The sequence below is a fragment of the Neovison vison genome, chromosome 11, assembly GCF_020171115.1.
Source record: "Neovison vison isolate M4711 chromosome 11, ASM_NN_V1, whole genome shotgun sequence".
NCBI lineage: Eukaryota > Metazoa > Chordata > Mammalia > Carnivora > Mustelidae > Neogale > Neogale vison.
In genome coordinates, this window is record NC_058101.1 from 137,198,361 (window position 1) to 137,218,164 (window position 19,804).

Consider the following 19,804-nt stretch of genomic DNA (forward strand, 5'->3'; position numbering starts at 1 on the left):
TGGGGCTCCCTGATCAGCGGGGAGCCTGCTTATCTCTCTCTCTCCCTCTGTCTGCACCCCCACCCATCTTGTGTTCTTTTGCCCACTCTCTATCTCTCTCTAATAAATAAATAAAATCTTCGGGGAAAAAAAAGAAAGAAAGAAAGAAAAATGAGTGATCTACTGTGGAAAGAAATTGTAGGCTACCTCAGCACCCATTCAACACTGATTACACTTGTTTATATATGATAATAATGTGTGAATTCCTGGTATTTAATTGTAAGAAAAAACCTTTTCCTTTTCCGCTTTTATCCACATTGAAAATAAATCCACAACTGTAGGGGGGTTGAAGTTAAACACAGTGACACCTCACAGTTTCCAAAGATGCGGTAGTTGTATTTCTAAGCCAAATAACAGCTATTGTAAAAACAATTAGTAGTCCCTTTAACAGCCACTCCTGCCTACCTGAGATATTCAGAATTTCATTGTGATATCAAAAGAATCACTACTAAAACTGCCAACTGTGTGCAACTGTCATATGTAGTACGCCTCTAGGGATAAAAACTATTCTTTAAACGATATAAGGTACAATGCAAATACTGGATTTTCATTCACTAATAATGATTTACTTTAAAATCTAATGAAAAGGCAGGCTACGAGAAGTTTTCTATTGCAGTTTCAAGATACAATTATCAAATTTTAGTGAAATCATTGTCATGTCGTATAAGTGATGCTTTTTCAATAACTGTAATAAAAATTCCAAATCATTATCAATGTATTGGTCCAGCAGAAATTAACATACAGTTATTGTGATCATTTAAAAGAACCAAATATAACATTTCAAAAGAGAGAGAAACAGTTTGAGCTGTTCATGATGACTCATTCAAAGCACCCAGCTGTTAAAAATAAGAATAAACATACAAACATGATCTTCAGAGCTAGAGAAAGTGGGTCCAACTCTCACTAATCTTGGTCAGATTAATTAAATTTATTGAAGCTAGCCTATCCCATTTACAAGAGGAGATTAATAATCTCTACTTTTATGTTATTAAAATATTATACTAAAAAACTCAATTGAAAAATGGGCAGTTCTTAAAAAATTTAAGGATAGAATTACCATATGATCCTGCAATCCCAATTCTAAGTATATTTCCAAAAAATTGAAAGCAGGATCTTGAAGAGATATTTACACACTCACACTCATAGCAGCCTTTTTCATGATACCCAAGATGTGGGAACAGAACAATCCAAGTGCCCATCAATAGATGAAAGCATATAGTGCAGTATGTAAGGACAAGAGAATGGAGCCAGAATGCCAGTACTAGAGATAATCCTGCTGATGACACCTGTCTGACCCTGGGCCTCAGTTTCCTTGCCTACAGACTGAGATAATAATTGGGCCTTCCTATAGGTTTGTCACTAATTAATATGTAAAAACTTTTAATACTACTGACATTAGATAAACTCTATGAAAGTGCGTGTTATTACACTATTATTAATATCTATACAAGGAATAATCTGTCACTGCTTAATATTATATATTTTTTATTTTATTTTATTTAAAATATTTGCCTCTTTTGATATTTTGAATGAGTACATTTTTACCATTTCACCTCCTCTATTTATGAGTAGAACTTTTAAAGTAGCTTATTCCTATGAAGTATAAAAAAAAGTATTCATTTAAACTATTTTAAAAGCCATTTGATTAGAGTAATAGCTATTCATTAAATAAAATATTCTAATTATTTCCAATAAAACTGTATAATAAATTTGCATTTATTTTTATAAATATGAGCCTTTTTTTCCCATCTACATTATTTTGACATTTTAGTTGATACACACACACACACACACACACACACAGAGGTATAGATATCATACATATTTAATTATTACATAATTAAAGATTTTTCATATTAACATAATTAGCACAGATGATTAGTTTTCAAAAATAAAACAAGACAAATAAAGGATATATGTTATAAAAAATAACCCAGCCAAGTTTAAATGTAGTTTATTTTACCTTGTATGTTCAGAAAACATAGATAAAGATATGGTATTATGTTATTGACAAAATCCCAAAACAATCATCTGAAAATACACACATTAGCACATAGTTAAGTCTTAAATTAATGTAAAGAACTTAAAAGAAAGTTATGGGGGAAAAATCCTAGCATATTTGTTACTTGCTATTTGATTATGTGTAGAAAATACACATTTATACTAAATTTAAGTTCCTTTTTTAACTTATATCATTAGTAAACCAAACTATTAAATAACAGAACCTAACAAAATTACAGGTTGCTATAATGGTAAAGTACTTCATATTTTCTTTTGTATATTTAAAAAGTATAACTTTAAAATCAATGACGTTTCTAGTGAAGCAGTCATGAAAACATATGGAATTGTATTGAATTATCTCTATTTTACAATAAGAATGATAATACTGATTAGAAGTATCCAAAGTACATAGACTATACATAAAAAAAGAAGTCTACCTTACTTAAATTCTAAAGATTTTATTAGTGATTGCCCTTAAATCTATTAAATGGACCAATGAAATATCACGGTGTTATTTACAAAGGAGGAAATAAAAGTGTGTATTAGGCCTGAATTCTGAATAGACAAATCAGCTATAAACGTTCAGTAGTAGGAGACACTATTTCTGACAAAGGTCATTATTTCCTTGATAAAGTAAGAAGCTTGTGATTGGGATATCAAGACCCAGGTGATTTCCAATAGAAGAATGTTGAGGAAAATATCATCCTTTGAAAGAAATTACATGATTGCAGAGACAAAATGGTTTTATAAAGACTTTACCTTTCTACCATGTATATTTGTATGCTATATTGTTATTATTAATTTAATTATAAGATATTCTAAGTGTGAGCAAAATATTAAGCAAAAATTTTGTGATCACTTTGAAAAAATTGGGCCATGACTATATATATACATGAAAGAAAAATGAATACTAAAGTTTTCATTTTGCAAGTATGAGGAAGTATTTAAAGATCTCTTAAAAAAATAAAATGGTGCAATTCACCATCTCTTCTTATGATCCAGGCAAGGAATTCAGCCATCTCTGATGTCAAGAGTCAAACTCAAAAGCATAAAGCTTCTGTGGCATTTCTGGCAAATCTTACTTTGTATACCATCTTGTAACTCTCCCAGAGATACTAATGCTAAAGAGATTATCTTCCTTGTTTACAGACTAATTGCTGTGTGAATTCAGCAATGGCATCATTTCTAGTACTACTCAGGGAAAGGTACTTTGCATTTAATCATACTTGCCTTTCCCCACGCTCCCGCATTAGAGGAAATAAAAACCTTGTATAGAGAGTATTTTTTCTCAACTAAGTGAACAACATGTAATTTCTTTTTCTTCTTTTTAAGATTTTATTTATTTTGGATTTATTTATTTGACAGAGAGACAGAGAAAGAAAGAGCAGGGTGGGGGGAGGGGACGAGGGAGAGGGAGAAGCATACTACCTGCTGAGCAAAGAGCCGCATGTGGGGCTCTATTCCAGAAAGACACTTAACCCACTGAGCTACCCAAGTGTCCCAACAATAAATAAATTCTAATTTCTTCCCACCAATCACATTACCTATCTAGACCTATGACCAAATATCCATAACTTAAAACAACAACAAAAAAGTTTTCACAGAAGATAATACTAAATGATTTCACTAGAAAAAGGACTTTTCATTCAATGAGGCTCTCCTTAAAAATGTATGTGGGTGTTCTTCTTTGATCTGACCTCCAACATTTCCTCTTAGATATTAGCAAACTACTACTCCCTCAAGCTTCTACATCCAGAACCTTAGATACTAGATGTTCCAGCTCTACTCTGAACAGAGGACAGAGGGATAATCTTAATTTAGGGAGGGAATAATATAGAAGGAAGGCTAACAAGTAATGGGAATTGACAAAAATTCCCATCCATAGGCACAAGGAATAATTTCAAGAGACACTTAGATGAATGAAACAGACATAGCTGTTAGAAATATTTTCCTCCTCGTGTCTGGCTTTCCCTTTTTCCTTTTACTGTTTTTTTTTTTTTTTTTTTTTTTCCCATTAGAGATGACATGCCATAGCCCCCTATTCAGCGAGGTATAGCCATGTCACTGAGTTGAGGTCCTTGAGATACACACAAAAGTCCTGTGTGACAATGTCCTGGTAAGTTCTAGGGTAAGGTGCATTGACCTTCTCTTCAATCTTTCCTGCTAGATAGGAAATGACAATTGATGATAGAAAATACTGATAGAGTGACCTGGAAGTTCAGACCTGGACTGCTCATTCTGTCAAGCTCACTTCAACCATCACCTGGTTGGGAAATAAAATTCTATCTTAATTCAGGCATGTTGATTCAGAGCCCCCATTTTGCAAGAACTTAACCTATCTCTGACTAACAAACTGACAATCATAGGTGAGGTAGAAGTCAAAGACATAAATCTGGACTATCTGTAAAATATCTGGATTCAGCCATACAACCATTAAATGAAGTGCAGCGGTTGAAAAAGGGGGGAGATACTGGTTTTTAACATTATGTAGTAGGCAGCAAAAAATATTTTAAAACCTTAGAGCAAAAAATTATGTGGTCAAAGAGAAACTATAGGAAAAGAATCGGATGAACTGGCAGAGGGAGTGCCAAGATGCATATAATTCCCATCTACTGTTATCACTCTAAAATTGAACATGACAGTTTTGGCACAGTGTTTCCCTTTTAGTGCATTTTGAAACTTATGGACTAAACCAGTTTTGTACTTGAAACCTTATATTTTATATAAAATTAAATTTTCATTTATATTACGGAACTGGGCTGGCAGTGGTCAGAAATGGAAATGGTCAATAAAAAGCAATACAGTTCTAAAAGCCTTTACTTAATGACTGTGCAGATGGCAATGCACATAAAATACAATGTTCCTGTATTTAATAAATATTTTTCCAATGTTAACTCTAAGCCTTCACTGTGCTAATGCTAGGGTGAACTGTAGGATTTTTTTTTTTTAAGATTTATTTATTTACTTACTTACTTGAGAAAGCATGAGCGGGAGGGGTGGAGGGAAAGGGAGACAATCTCAAGCAGACCTCACACTGAGCACTAAGCGTGACACAGGGCTTTAACTCACAACTCTGAGATCACATCCTGAGCAGAAAACAAGGGTTGGATGCTTAACCAACTGCACCCTAGCACCCCTGAACTGTAGGTTTTTTGAGAGGGAAGAGACTACCATCTGTAACTGTAGAGAGTTGAGCATCTAATAAGGAGAAGAATCTATAAACTAGGGGAGGTAGAGTGAGTAGAAAAAAAAAATGAAAGAATTTTCATAAATTGGGAAAATGTAAGTGAATACTCCAAGAACTTATAGCATAGAAGTATCAGATTTCAGATATATATATATGGATATAGATATAGATAATATAATATAATAAAATAATTCTAGCCCAGATCATGAAAACTAAAGTTGCATAGGAATATAAAATGTTACTCTGAGTCAGAATCATGAGATCTGAAAGCAGTCTTACTGTAGTCTTATTGTAAAAGTAGGAAAAAAGATGTTTCATAGCAATATACGATGTTCTTTTGGTATATTAGGTAAAAAGCTGAAGTGTGTAATCACAAGCAAGCTGACTTCTCTTAAGAACCAGAAAGGCATGTAGTGACAACACATATAATAGCAAAGGAGATTATGCTTGCATTTGTAAGATGCAGAAAGCTAAACTAGAGAGAAAAAAAAAAATGTCTTAACAACATTTTAGAGGGAGTGCCTATTTTCTTTTCTTTTCTTTTTTTTTTCTTTTAGATTTTTAAAGATTTTTTGTTTATTTATTTGACAGAGTGAGAAAGAGATCACAAGTAGGCAGAGAGGCAGGCAGAGATGGAGGGGGAAGCAGGCTCCCTGCCAAGCAGAGAGCCCAATGTGGGGCTCGATCCCAGGACCTGAGTCGAAAGCAGAGGCTTAACCCACGCCCCCGAAGGAGTGCCTATTTTCTAATTAGCATGTAAAAAATATTTATAATACGAGATATAATCACTTTGGTTTCCTGATGATTTAATCTGTTACTTATTTGAAGACAAACACATAGCAAATATATATATATAATACATACATATTTATGCATAAACCTATATATACATGCATATAAATGTATTTAACATATATATATTTAAATCACAAAGTAATTTACTTCTTATTCTACTTGGTTACACCTTCCTAATAATTCACTAGAAGTTATGAGAACTGGAGAGTTAAAAGAACTTCCCTATAATTTCTATCTGTTAGAATGAACCAAGGCAAATCGACTAAATTTTGTACTCCATTCAGATGGGGTCTTACAATGTGAGGGCAGTTCTACCTGACAGTCCCTTCCCAGAAATGAGTGGGCATTCTCTGACCTGCTCTTCTCATGTGACATCTGACTTGACAAAATCAATCTTAACTGGTGAGTTTGGTAGTGGTGGTCATAGTGGCGGGTGGGTGGGTTAAGAAATAGGTAGTGGAGGTTGTACCACACCTTTCTTTAACTAGGACTCAGATGTCACAGATAGGGGTTAGACTACTGTATGGGGCTAGCCGTTTGCTGCTGTAGTAATTCACTCACTTCAGAATCTTCAAAGACTACTTATTGCTTCTCTATAGTCAATTGCCTCTTTCTTGATTGAGTCCGCTAGTGATTTAAACAATATGAATACTAGTCAAATATTTAAAAAATCATCTGCTACAGTCTTTACTGGGTCTGATTTGCAAATACGTATACTATATACACTATATACACTTTCATGCATTTGTAAACACAGTGTGGCCCATAGTCATCAATAGATCAAAGGAGAAAAAAAGATCAAAGTAAGATAGGAAAAACACTTGTGGGAATGCAACAGACTGACTGTGAAGAATTACCAAGGATAGCCTATGTGCTCAAGTATGATAAAATATAGGTAACGGTTATCACAGTTCAAAATATTGTTTCATGGTAAGAAACACTAAAAATGTACTTTTGAAATCAGAATTAGATATTCATTATTGAGAAAGTGTTCCTGAACAGAGAGAATAGTGGTTTGATTTGTTCAGTTTCTCTAATTATTAATAATTATTTTTTACATATTGTTGAAAAGTAAAGTAGTAAAATTTCCCTTCCTGCTATTAGCACATCCCAAAGGTAACCATTTCATAATATATATGAATATGAAATCATCACACTGTACAACTTAAATATCTACAATTTTGTCAATTATATCTCAAGTAAGAAAATTATTTTTAATGTACTACAAAGGAGAAGCCCTCATGCTAAAGGTATGCTGACTGTTTAGGTAATACAACCAGGGTGCATCATAAATCTAAGGAAAGTACTGAGAAAGTATTCTTTAAAGATTATGTCTGAATCTCCATGCCTTTTAAATTAATGAAATCGTTTACTTGCAGTAGGCATAGAAACCAATTGTTCGTTTACTAACTAATAGCAGTAAACGTTGATAGACTCTCAGGGGGCTTTACTCCTCTGTAGCCTCTAAGTGGCAGGAAATATCCCCCCCATCAGCCATTACCTCTCAAATAATCTGTACACTCTACTAAGATGAACCCTCAACTCAAATGAGAAAAGGAAATAAAAAGAAAAAAAAAAGGTTAAGAAAGGCTATTGTACTATCCAATATATCCAAATCAGGCATTTTAAAATTCAACTTCTAATTTGAGGGTTGCTGAGACGCATAAGCATGTATTTTACATTTTCACAACACTTAATATGTCCTTTAAGGTTGATTTTTTTAAAGTCAAATTGTAAGACTTTTTAATTGTTTTCAGTATATCTAAAGGGTATTAAAAATTAGTTAAGGAATCAGTGCAAACTAAAGTTGATTATGGGTTTTGCAAGTAGAATGGCAAGCATCTCTTGAAACAATGTTCAAAATGATCCCCAGGTCGTCATTCGTCTGTTTTGTTTTTGTAAGATGATGAGGCTGTGGTTATGATTTTCTCCAATAGTCTTTTTTTTTTAAGATTTTTATTTATTTATTTAACAGACAGAGATCAAAAGTAGGCAGAGAGACCAGCAGAGAGAGGAGGAAGCAGGCTCCCCGCAGAGCAGAAAGCCCGGCGTGGGGCTCAATCCTAGCACCCTGAGATCATAACCTGAGCTGAAGGCAGAGGCTTTAACCCACTGAGACACCCAGGCGCCCCTTCAATAGTCTTTTTTTAGAGGAGTTTAGGTTCACAGAGAAATGAGAGGACGGTACAGAGATTTCCTGTATACCCCATGCCACCATAAAAGCATAACCTCCCCATTAGGAACGCTCCCTACCAGAGTGCTCCATTTGTTATAGTAGATGAATCTACACTGAAACCTCTTAATTACTCAAAGTCTATAGTTTACCTTAGAGTTCATTCTTGGGGGTGTATTTTCTATGGGTTTGAGCAAAGGTATAAAGATATGTATCAACCATTATACAAACACAAGGAGTATTTTCACTGCCCCAAAAATCTTCTGTGCTGTACCTGTTCATCCCTCCTCCCACCCTCTACCTCCACTCCCAGGTATTTTTATTGAACAATAAATTTAATCAGAAGCATTTGAATGTCAGCAGATGGGTACAGTTCTGATTTTATTACATGAGTTATTTGAAATTAGCATGGCCATCATTGCCATGTACACTTTTATTACACTGCTTCCAACATACAGTATCTTTTTTTTTTGTCATTTTTAATTACAATATGTACTTCGGAGAAGTCATAGTAGTTGAGATTGATAAAGGCATTATATCATTTATTATCAATTACTTCATTGGTTTCCAAATTCCATATTCATTTATTACATGATTAAGGCAAGCATGAATTGCCTTAATTGACTTATAAAACACAAATATTTGAAATATGCAATATATGGACCACTTGATTCAGAAGCTAATGACTTTGTTTTCTTATAATGATCTAGATTTTCAATTCTCCTCATAGGCATGCATACATTTATACATGTAAGAATGGAGTGAAGGAATTCCTTACACCTGCTCTTGGTAAAGGTAGTATCCCACAATTGTTCCACTGGGGAATCCGGAGTTCTTGATTTTATCACTACTCAACAGAACTAAAAAGGTAATAAATGTGATGTAACCAGTGTATCTATTAAATATATCTTGTTGAAAGTTTTTTGTTTGTTCGCTTTATTTTAAAAATCATAAAATTATACTCTGAACATAGTCATTCTGGATCTATCTACTATACTTACTTTTAAATGAGTTGACTTCTCTATATCTTCAAGTTAAATTTTTATTTTTCCTAAGATGTAGTAGTTAGAATGTCCACAGGACTTTTTATACTAATTTGCAAAAGGATAGGTTTTCTGTGTATATACTGACATTCTGTACACTTTAAAGGGCAACAAAACTTTGTTCAAAGAGCATTGTTAGTATAAAGTGGTCAAAATTATTTGAAGTTTCTTCTGTGTTAAGTTTAGCTTTGGTTTAATTATTTCTCTGTGATTTATATTGAGGAAATTGAGAAAATGAGTCATCAATGGCAGTGTTTCCTATGTTCATCTACTCTTACATAATACTTCCTTTCCATGTTCCTGATTCCTAAAGCTTTATTATACATAGTATATAGTTATATATTTAAATTGCATATAATATATAAAAAGTACATCTATCTTAAAAACCATTCAGTTAAAATATAATGATGGATTGCATTTTCAAATATTATTCAAAGTAGTTTTCAAATATAATTGAAAAGAAGATATAGTTCAAACTTTCATTAAGGAATTACTTGTAAAATAATATTGCTTGTGTAAAATAGTCACACGCAAAAAAGTAAAGACTAATTCTAGTCTTGGTTATGCTTAGGTATTTCTAACCTTTTTTGTAAATAAAATTAACTACTTCTTTAGGAGAGAAAAGTAGACATAAGTACTTCAGTTAAATTATTTCTAAAAGAAGAAATTGATATCTTTGTTTCCTTGTCTTTGTATAAACTAAGTATGCAAATCCATTACTTAAGATATCAATGCTGATGCAAAACATTTAAAGGTAGATTCATGCAGCACAAACACTTCAAGCAATGCCTCATCACCTTGGGCTTCCAGATGAAAATGAAAAAAAAAATCTTAAAAAATACAGAATAAAAAAAAGCTAATGATTCCCAAGAAGGGAAAAACAATCTGTACATTAGCAGTGAGGTGAATGGTCTAAATACAGATTCTGCATTCTGAGTTGAGATGTCACACTATCACCATACATTTTATCATGTTAAGAATAAGTAACAGGTGGTTAAAAAGGTGGAAAAAAGATAACACTTATCTTCTCCATGCCCTCCAAAAGCTATCTTTACAAAAACATAATTATCTTAATAAGTGGTAATGCTAAAACCTGATATAATTTTTAAATAGATAATTCATTATATTTTCATTATTACATGTCCTTCAAAACAAGTATTTGCTAAAAATATTTCAGTAAATCCTTTACTTAAATTTAACATATAATTTTAATGGTCCCCCCCACCCCCGCCCTGCACCAGAGATCAACTAAGGATAACTGAAAGTACAATAACAATAAAATGATTTATTCTGTGTCTGTATAAGTTGGATGAATGATTCCTGGAATATTTAATTATTTCAAGCAACACACCTTGCCTCCATAGTTTTAATCAAACACACTTACAAACTGCTCAAGCATAACTGGTTGCCTTTAGAAATGCAATAAAGGAATTTGAATAAAGTCAGAGTACAGGAGGATCAAAGGTTTAAAATATATTTGGGGGAAGAAAGCCTAACATTTATTTTAAAAGATTTTCAAGCAGCCATCAATAAATAAAATGTCATTATGTGAAGCATTGTTCAAATAATGACAAAATCTTCAATATTTTTTTTTTCCAAATGAGGATATGATAAGCAGAAATCCTTCTCCAGGTTTAGAAATATCTCATTTGCTTGCTTGCTTTTTTGATTGTATTCAATATTAGCATAAACTTAAAAATATGTGTAAAGGATTTTGGTTAACACTCAAATGATTTGAAGCTTTGTTCGTAAAGCATGTAAGACAGAGTCCTCCATTAAGTATTATCATTATCATTACCATTTTTCACCCCTGTACCCATGCCTAGTATCTATGAGTTACATCTAATTTTGAAGTAAAAATCAGCGTCTCTTCAGGAATCCCTCTGCCAGAAACAGCTACGTGTTTTGCCTCTTCAGTTGACTCATGTGAGGGGTGTTGGGAGCAGGGGACAGAGGAGCCAAGATGAAAACTAATCTAAGCTTCCATTTATTTTCCCAAATCGTGACAGAGTGTGAGCTGATGAAAGAAGTTAACTCATGTCTACGTAGGGCAGTACAGATGGACTCCAGGAGAAATTCTCTCAAATGCCACCATAAAGGTTGGCAGGGTGTCTGTGAATCACTCTCGCTTCCTTTCGGGCCTCCCGGGTTTTAAAAGGTGGGCTGGGGGTGGGGGCGGTAATCCGGGGCCCGGGCCGCCACCTCGCTGGGACAGCCAAGTTGAAAGCTGGGAGGTGAACCGCGCTTCTCCGGCCCGCAGCTCTTCCCCGGCTCCATTCAGATCAGGTGGGAAAAATGACTGGAAGTCACCCCCAGCGACTCCAAGGCAAACAAACGTCTCAACACCTGCCTCGTTCTTAATAACCCTTGAGGACACATCCCGGGGGAGTGTACAGTTTAACCCTTTCAGAGCCACCCCCTACGGAAGTCCCCCCGCCACGAACCCCCTCACCGGGCGGATTTTCCGGCAGGGATGCAATCCGGAATAAAACCGTATCAAACGCGCTACAAACATGCTCTGTGTTAAAGTTAATGCCGGAGCACAAATCTGATCAGCAATTTGATGGGATCAAGCGCAGTTCAACTTCTGCCCGCTGGTGCGCCCAAACCACCTCCCACCCCTGGGAGAGCCGGCATTTAGAAATCTTACATCTTCCTCCCTCCTCCCTCAAATTCCTTAATGGACCATTAGTAACGGGATCGATCCTAGTTGCTTGAGTGGCAATCCATCGCCAAGGCGCATCTATCAGCCGTGTTTACTACTGCCAGAAACACCATTCAAAAGTTGAGAAGGTAGAGCCAAGCACTTTGGAAACCTTTGGGGGCCGAGGGAGGTGGGGAGGAACGCGGGAGACGAGGAGGCAGGAGGCAGGAGGGCACCTGGTGATATCTGAACTCTGGGGCAGCCAGCAAGCAGCCTCTCCCGAGCACTAGCCGGGAGGGGTCATCGACACCGCCAACTTCCCCCACCCCGAGCGCCGCCGGGCTCCCCGCGCCCCTGTCCTCGGAAAATCGAGCCAGCCGCCCACCCACCCGCAGCCGCCGCGGCCCCCGCCTGGGAGCAGCGCGCTCTTGCGTCCGGGGATGGGGGTGCGCAGCACTTACGTCTCGGAATTTGTTCCACTGTCCGACTTCCTTGTCATACTGAGAGATCGTGGTGAGCCATTGTTTATCGTCCAGAAAATTACCGCCGTCCGACCGCCCCCCGGCCGCAGCCACCGCCGCCGCAGCGGCGAGAGCCTGACTGCACCAAGCGGCTGCACACACACACAATACGGCTGACACCTTGAGCATCTGGGAAAGGAGACACAACCGGGGGGCGGGGAGGGGGGCAGTGTCAAACAAGGGGTAAGAAGACCGGGAAACCCGGGAATACATGCATCAGCGACGACAGGGGTAGAGGGAGGAGGAGACAAGCAGGGACGGGGTGCCCCCTCCCCGGAGGTTTTACCCCCAAACCCGGGCGCTCACACACGCGCAGACCCGCAGACCCGGGGGAGGAGGGAGGTATAAGGGAAGAAGCCCCAGCTGCGGCACCCCGCGCGGGCAAAAGAATGCTTCCAGGCACATCACCTTGTTGTGAGCTTGCACTGAGCTCGAAGCTCCTGCTGGAAACGCAGCCCGGCTCTGCCAACTCGCCGCTTTCAGGAGCTGCTGCACGCGCCGCTGTCTGGAGCGGTCCACTCAGCTCTCTGCGCCAGGCGCGCTCCCCGCATCTCCACCTCCCCCCGCGCGCTCTTCTCTCGTTTACTCCCCTGGCTTCACCCCTCCCTCCCCCAGCTCCTTTTTTTATTTTTTTCCTCTCCCTTTCCCACCTCCTCCTATCCCACCTTCCTCTCTCTGGATCTGAGCTGCAGTCGAGTCCGGATGCGACGCTCGGCTGAAGGCAGAAGATGCGGTAGCTGCTCGCCTAGGAATCCTTATCTGCTTTATAACCTCTCCCCTCCAGAAGAGGTTCTCATCTTCGCGAGACTGCCTGAATATTCTCTCTGCTCCAGGACTGATTTAACACAAAATAACTGTAGCTCTCTTAGTTTTCTCTGGTCTGCGATTTCAAAGCTGGTCACTCAGACGTGGGAAATGAGATCTGAAGAAAACTTTATGCATCGCCAAGTCACGAATCCCTTGGAGTTTAAGTCCTGTAAACCTCTTGGACTGAGCTCCACCCTAAGACAGAGCCATATCTGTAGGGTCTTGGGAGATGCTTAATGCCGAAAATTAAAGAATGTTTGAGTGAATTCTGAATTATAACATAGTGCAGACTTTCACGTTAAGGAGTGGAAGTTCTTTTCTTTTCGACAGAGAATCATTACTAGGTAGGAAGTTTGAGTAAACCTAAATTTTCCGCAGCCGTAGATAATTTCCCCTTAAAAACTCCTTCGCAACTGTATTTTATGCTCTAAGACCATAATCAAAAACTTTAAAACCCTTATCTATGTCTCCCTACTGAAAAAATGGGAGAAGAACATTTTCGAGACAGAAATTTTGCTCTCCATACCTCCATTTATGACAAAATACTTGGCTTTTCATTGTTTCTCCACATATTCAAAATAAGCTGGAAGGAAATCAATAATCCCCCCCCCCAAACAGAGTCTGATGAAGAGAATCTCTCCCAAAGACTGGAAGGATTTAGGTGAACTGAATATTATATGTAAATCAGGAGATCTATGGAGGCTAAAAGACCACAATAAGACTATGCATCTCTGAATTTATTAGAGGTTATTTCAGCTAAAACGGTATCTCCCAAAGCTATGACCTTTGAAAATTTTATGTAGTTTCCAAAACTTGAGGAGATAGTTAAATAGCAGCAGTACCTTCCACTTCTATTTTCTATTTTGATCTCATATAACATTTGTGTAACACTTTTCAAACTATATTAAAATAGGAATCAAAAAGCATGATTAATATTGATTTCTATCTTTTGTAAATATAGGACTTAAAATGAATATATAATACATAAATGAAAGGGAAAAAAGATATTTTCCTCAAATGCCACTCTTTCCACTCTGATGATGGGGTAGAAAACGAGAATCTACAAGTGCAATCCATAGACACCCTGATTGATGTAAACTCACATTAGATAACTTTAGAAACACTGATGTATACTAATTCTCCAATTATGTTTATCTCAGTTTTGTCACAGCTGGCTATGTCATATATTTCAGGATATTCTGAAGCACTCTCTTGCTTAGGACAACCACTGGTAGGTCCACCCTCCACTAAACCCTCTTTCTGTCCCCATCCATCAACCCCCTATATCCCTATATTCACCTCTCTACCATAAAAATTAAAGTATTTTACTCTCAATTCAATGAGAATCTTTTAACATGTTTAAAAACCTCATTCCTTTTTAAATTTAAATCTAATGGAAAAAGCACAAAAATTATGCCTTAGATGAAATTCTGATGCGCAGAAGTTACAATTGTTAAATTGAAAATTACCTTCTAGTCTTTGTAAATTAATTTTTAAAAATTTTTAAAAAAATGTTTTAAAATGATATATTTTATTTGCTGTAAAATATTTGATGGGGGGGGGTGCCTGGGTGGCTCAGTGGGTTAAGCCTCTGCCTTCTGCACAGGTCATGATCCCAGAGTCCTGGGATCTAGCCCACATAGGGCTCACTGCTCAGCAAGGAGCCTGCTTCCACCCTCTATCTCTGCTTGATGCTCTGCCTGCTTGTGATCTTTGTCTGTCAAATAAATAAATAAAAATCTTAAAAAAAAATTGATGAGGGATGAGGCTCTAACACTCCTCCACCCGCCAATGTTATCATCTGCTATACATTTTAACGTAAATACATATTTACACCCCAAATGCATCTATTTCACTGCTGACACTAACATGTTCATAGAATCTCTTTGCATCTAGCTTTCACTGCTTATTCTTATTTTGGGAGAAAAGCCTCTAATAGTGTATCAAACTCCACATCTGAGGGTAGAGCAGGATTTACCACCAAACTGCAAGTTTGAAATGCTATAAATCAAAAGAAATAGAATGAGTGCATTTGTGCTGGTCAGGTATGGTTCAGTTCATCTACTATTACTGGCAGAGCTCCTTAAACCTCTACCATGCTTCTAAAGCCATGCCTTTGTTTCTGGGCAAGTTAGTAGTGAGAGTAAAAGTCTACTAAGTGTGAAGGTTTGATGTATTAATCACAGGGAAGTCTCCTTTCAGTTTCTCCATATTACTGAATGTTTGGGTCTTCAAAGAGCCTGCTTTCAAAATTTAAATAATCCTGAGAGAATTCACACTTCAGTTAACACCTTGGTTATCAGTTAACACCTCAATGGAGATTAATTGAAAACTTGAGGAGAGCAAAACACAGCAGGGAAGAATACAGGAAGAGTATGAAGTGGGAGGTAATATATGGAAGGGGTAGTTAGGAACCTTACAAGTCAAAGTAGGTTGGCACAGAAAGGATTAATTCACTGACTGCTACCCGGTTTTTTTTTTTTTTTTTTTTTGAGAACTTTCATGGGAAATGGAAAAGCTAGGAAAAAAAAAAAAAAAAAACAAACCGAAATAGAATGGGGTGTCTATGGTGGGCAGAATAAGACACTGACACCAGAAGTAAGTAGATAGAGTTTGGTTTTGTGTTTCTGATCATGCTTTACAAAATTGAAACTCACAGCAAGACACAGATATTCAGATTCCCAGTCCCTTTTCTGTCACTTCATGCCAAATAATTTTTCATATACATTATAAAAAGCCAATATTAAGCCCAGTCCAAGCTTGAACCTTACCTCTATATTTGTTTCCTTCACCTTTTAACTCTTCTTCTGCTAAACATTAAGTTAATCAATTAACAAACATCTATTATCAAATATGTGCAAAATATTATACTAGAAATAATTTTTATATTAAATCTGTTTCTTCTCTAGGTTTACTTACTCTCATTTTTAGATCTGCTATAGTCTAGAAAAATAAATACTAGGTATATGGTGACAGGGGATCCATTTATAACCATCTTTGAGATTGGGATCTATGAAGACCTTAATGGAACTCCATATCTTTAAATTCATACACACACACACACACACACACACACACTCCCTTTAGTTGCCTTTAGTAAGTTATCTTTCTTTCATAGCTGCTATAAAAGTATTACTTCTAACTATCCTGAGGCTGTACAGAATAGTTCAAATCATTGCATCTTCCATGTGCTAGGTACTTTACATCTGTGCTACCCTTTATTCCTCACAGTTTGCTCAGGATACCATAGTTAGTAAACACAAAGGAAGGATTTTTTGAGGGCCTATGAAGTCATCCAGAAAGATGATGCTTTTAAGTTTTCTCTCTATATATAGAAACTTCTCCGTTTGGATCTTTTGCTTATGTTCTTCCATTCCACTGCCCCCATATCCTTCCTCTCCCACTTGTTGTGCATTCATTTAACTTTATTTCAGTAAGAGTGAGGACTCATCTCTTGGTAGTCAAAGAAAGAAGGGATGGTTAAATCAGAGAGCTTGCTAAGCTAAGACAGAAGTCACTCTACTTTAATGCTGAGTAGCTTAGTCCCTGATTCGAATGATCTTGTCCACTCAGACCTCCAGTCTGAACAAAAGCAAGCCTGGAACCCAGCAGGCGATCTACCTGGTTGGCTGAGAAGAAAATAAACCAGGCTGCCTCCTTCTTCTTATGCCAGTGAAACAAAGCTTTGCCTTTCCTTTATAGCCAGCTGGTGAAGATAAGGAGAGATGGGCAGTAAGGGGCTGTGTAGAGTTTACGTAGTCACCAGAAGTTTGGGTTAAATGATAGATGAGTTATCTTAAAAGCACAATTTGGCTATGTCAAAATATTTCATTATAAGATAAGAGAAACAATACTTGATCTATAAAAGTCAGCCATCTAAGAGTGGTGCCTTGTGTCAAATCCAAGAACTTGAGCTCATGAGCTATGAGCTTGAATATAGCATATGAAAGACAAAAAAAAAAAAAAAAAGAAGCAAAACTCTGGGTATTAAAATTTCAGAAGGAAATTAAAGACCTGCCAAAATCATCTTAAAAACATATCAGGAAAGAGCATTCTGTGTCCTCATTTTGGAATTTCATTTAATGAAACCTTAGATGTCTTATACATCATCTGTGCCTGATTTAATAGAAAATAGCAGTAATTACTAAGATTTGCATTAGGGGCATCAAAAGTAAACAATTTTTTTAAACTAGAATGGAATTGTTAGAATACTATGTAGTCTTTGTTTTTTGTTTGTTTTCAGAGACCAACCTCACTTAAGCTAACAGAAGATACCAGATATCTGATTTGATAAACAGGCCCACTTATGATTTATCTTAATCTAAAACATTTGATAGATAAACAGACTTAAAAGCTGTAATGAATATGGGAAGCACATCAATCAGTTCAATTACTGTAATTCTTAAGAAGGCATTTTTCAACATTTAAATCAGAGGTTGAATCTGATTAAATTAATTGATTACTAAGTTGATGGTACTGGAAAGTGTCCAATAAGGCAATTAAAATTTGTTCTTACTTTATATTGAAATATATTTCTTGACTATTTTAAGGAAAAATATAAATGATTATATTATAAATTATATTAATTATATATACCAGATACTGACACAAAATGGTTAAAATAAAATGTACAAGAATATTTAAACAGTAAACTCTACATACATGTTCAGAAATACACGTATTCTTATAGCTATGAAATTTTAAAATCTTCAAGTTAAAAGACTTTTAAGAATACCTCTGCTCTTGAGACAAATACATGCATGTTTTTTTACAAATTGGTTTGACCTGCAGATTTATTAATATAGCAGCCTTTATATAAGAATGTATGTTGAATCAGAATGTTTTTTAGCCTGGTGGAGTATCAGCTATAGTTACAGTTTCTAAATCATGATATACAAAGAATCTTTTATGCTTATCTTTGTGAATTTTTGTTTGTTTAGTTATTTTTAGCTGACTAGTGCAAAACAGGCTTTACATATCATTCTTTATTATATTAGTATTGGTTACCTATTTTCAGAGGACAAAAAGTATCCCAAGTGATATTGCAAATCCTTTGTACTTAGTTCTGTCCTCTTGGATAAATGGGAATTTCACACTATGAGAAGCAGCTGTATTAAAAAAGAGAATGTTATGATTACTGTTCAAATGTATGTGTCAAGCATCCCATATTCTACAGGATTGCTGAAACTAAAGAACATATTTAGTGAAAATTTACTTTATTTTTATTAATATTTTATTTATTTGACAGAGATCACAAGTAGATAGAGAGGCAGGCAGAGAGAGAGAGAGGAGAAAGCAGGAGGAGGCTCTCTCTCATAAGCAGAGATCCTGATGCGGGGCTCGATCCCAGGACCCTGGGATTATGATGTGAGCTGAAGGCAGAGGCCTTAACCCACTGAGCCACCCAGACTCACTATTTAGTGAAAATTTAAACAACAACATGAAACAATTTATAAGTAATACAAGTTTTTCCTCTCTTAAAGTTAAAAAGTTATTCTCTAGCTATTTACCTTAAAAATATTTATTGATTGCCTCTAAATGTTAAGCGATACACTTGGAAGTGGATGCTAATGACATTTTCAATGACAGTATCCAAACATATAAGGCGCTTATAAACACAATACTCCCCAAATTAATAATCCGATTAACAAAATGGGCAGAACACATGAACAGCCATTTCTCCACAGAAGACATTCAGATAGCTGATGAAAACATGAAAAGATGCTCGTCAGTTATCACCAGAAAAATGCAAGTTGAAACTACAATGAGGTATCACCTCACACCCATCAGAATGGCTAAAATCAAAAACACAAAAAACAACAGGTGTGGCAAGGTTGTGGAGAAAAAAGAACACTCATGCGTGTACTATAGGTGGGAATGCAAATTGGTGCACCCAGTGTGGAAAACAGCATAGAGTTTCATCAAAATGTTAAAAATGGAACTACTTTATGATCCAGCAATCACAGTACTGGGTACTTAAGCCAAAGAATTTAAGAACACTAATTCAAGGGATACATGTACCCCTATGTTTATAGCAGGACTATTTACAATAGCCAAGATATGGAAGCAGCCTAACTGTCCATTGGCTGATGAGCAGATGAAGATGTGTGTGTGTGTGTGTGTGTGTGTGTATAGATAGATAGACATAAATATATAGATATAGATACTATTCAGCCATAAAAAAGAATGTAATCTTGTCATTTGTAATGACACAGATGGAGTTAGAGAGCATAATGTTTAGTGAAATAAGTCAGTCAGAGGAGGAAAAATACAATATGATTTCACACATACATGGAATTTAAGAAACAAACCAAATAAGCAAAGGAGAAAAAATAAGAGAGAAACAAATCAAGAAACAGACTCTTAATTATAGAGAACAAACTGACAGGCATCAGAGGGAAGGTGGGCAGTGGGATGAGCACAGAGTGATGTATGGAAGTGAAAGTCGAATGGAAGTTGAATTATTCTACAATACATCTGAACCTAATATAACATGAATGGTAACTAATTGGAATTAAAATAAAAAAATTAAATATATATAAATAAATATTTTTAAATAAATTATAAAAATGTTAGTTGAGAGCTGCTTTAAAA

The 19,804-nt window shown here is 36.2% G+C and overlaps 1 protein-coding gene across 2 annotated transcripts in view; it reads right to left on the reverse strand.

The window, feature by feature from the left end:
• SPOCK3 (SPARC (osteonectin), cwcv and kazal like domains proteoglycan 3) overlaps positions 1-12,981 on the reverse strand; it is a 494,982-nt gene extending 482,001 nt beyond the window's left edge. For both annotated transcript variants that reach the window (XM_044224808.1, XM_044224807.1), the window contains exons 1-2: positions 12,812-12,981; positions 12,344-12,532 (exon numbers count right to left, since the gene is read on the reverse strand). In XM_044224808.1, coding sequence (XP_044080743.1) covers positions 12,344-12,532 — 189 coding nt within the window. In that variant the 5' untranslated portion in view covers positions 12,812-12,981. The remainder of the gene's footprint in view (positions 1-12,343; positions 12,533-12,811) is intronic.
• Between the last annotated feature and the right edge of the window lie 6,823 nt (positions 12,982-19,804).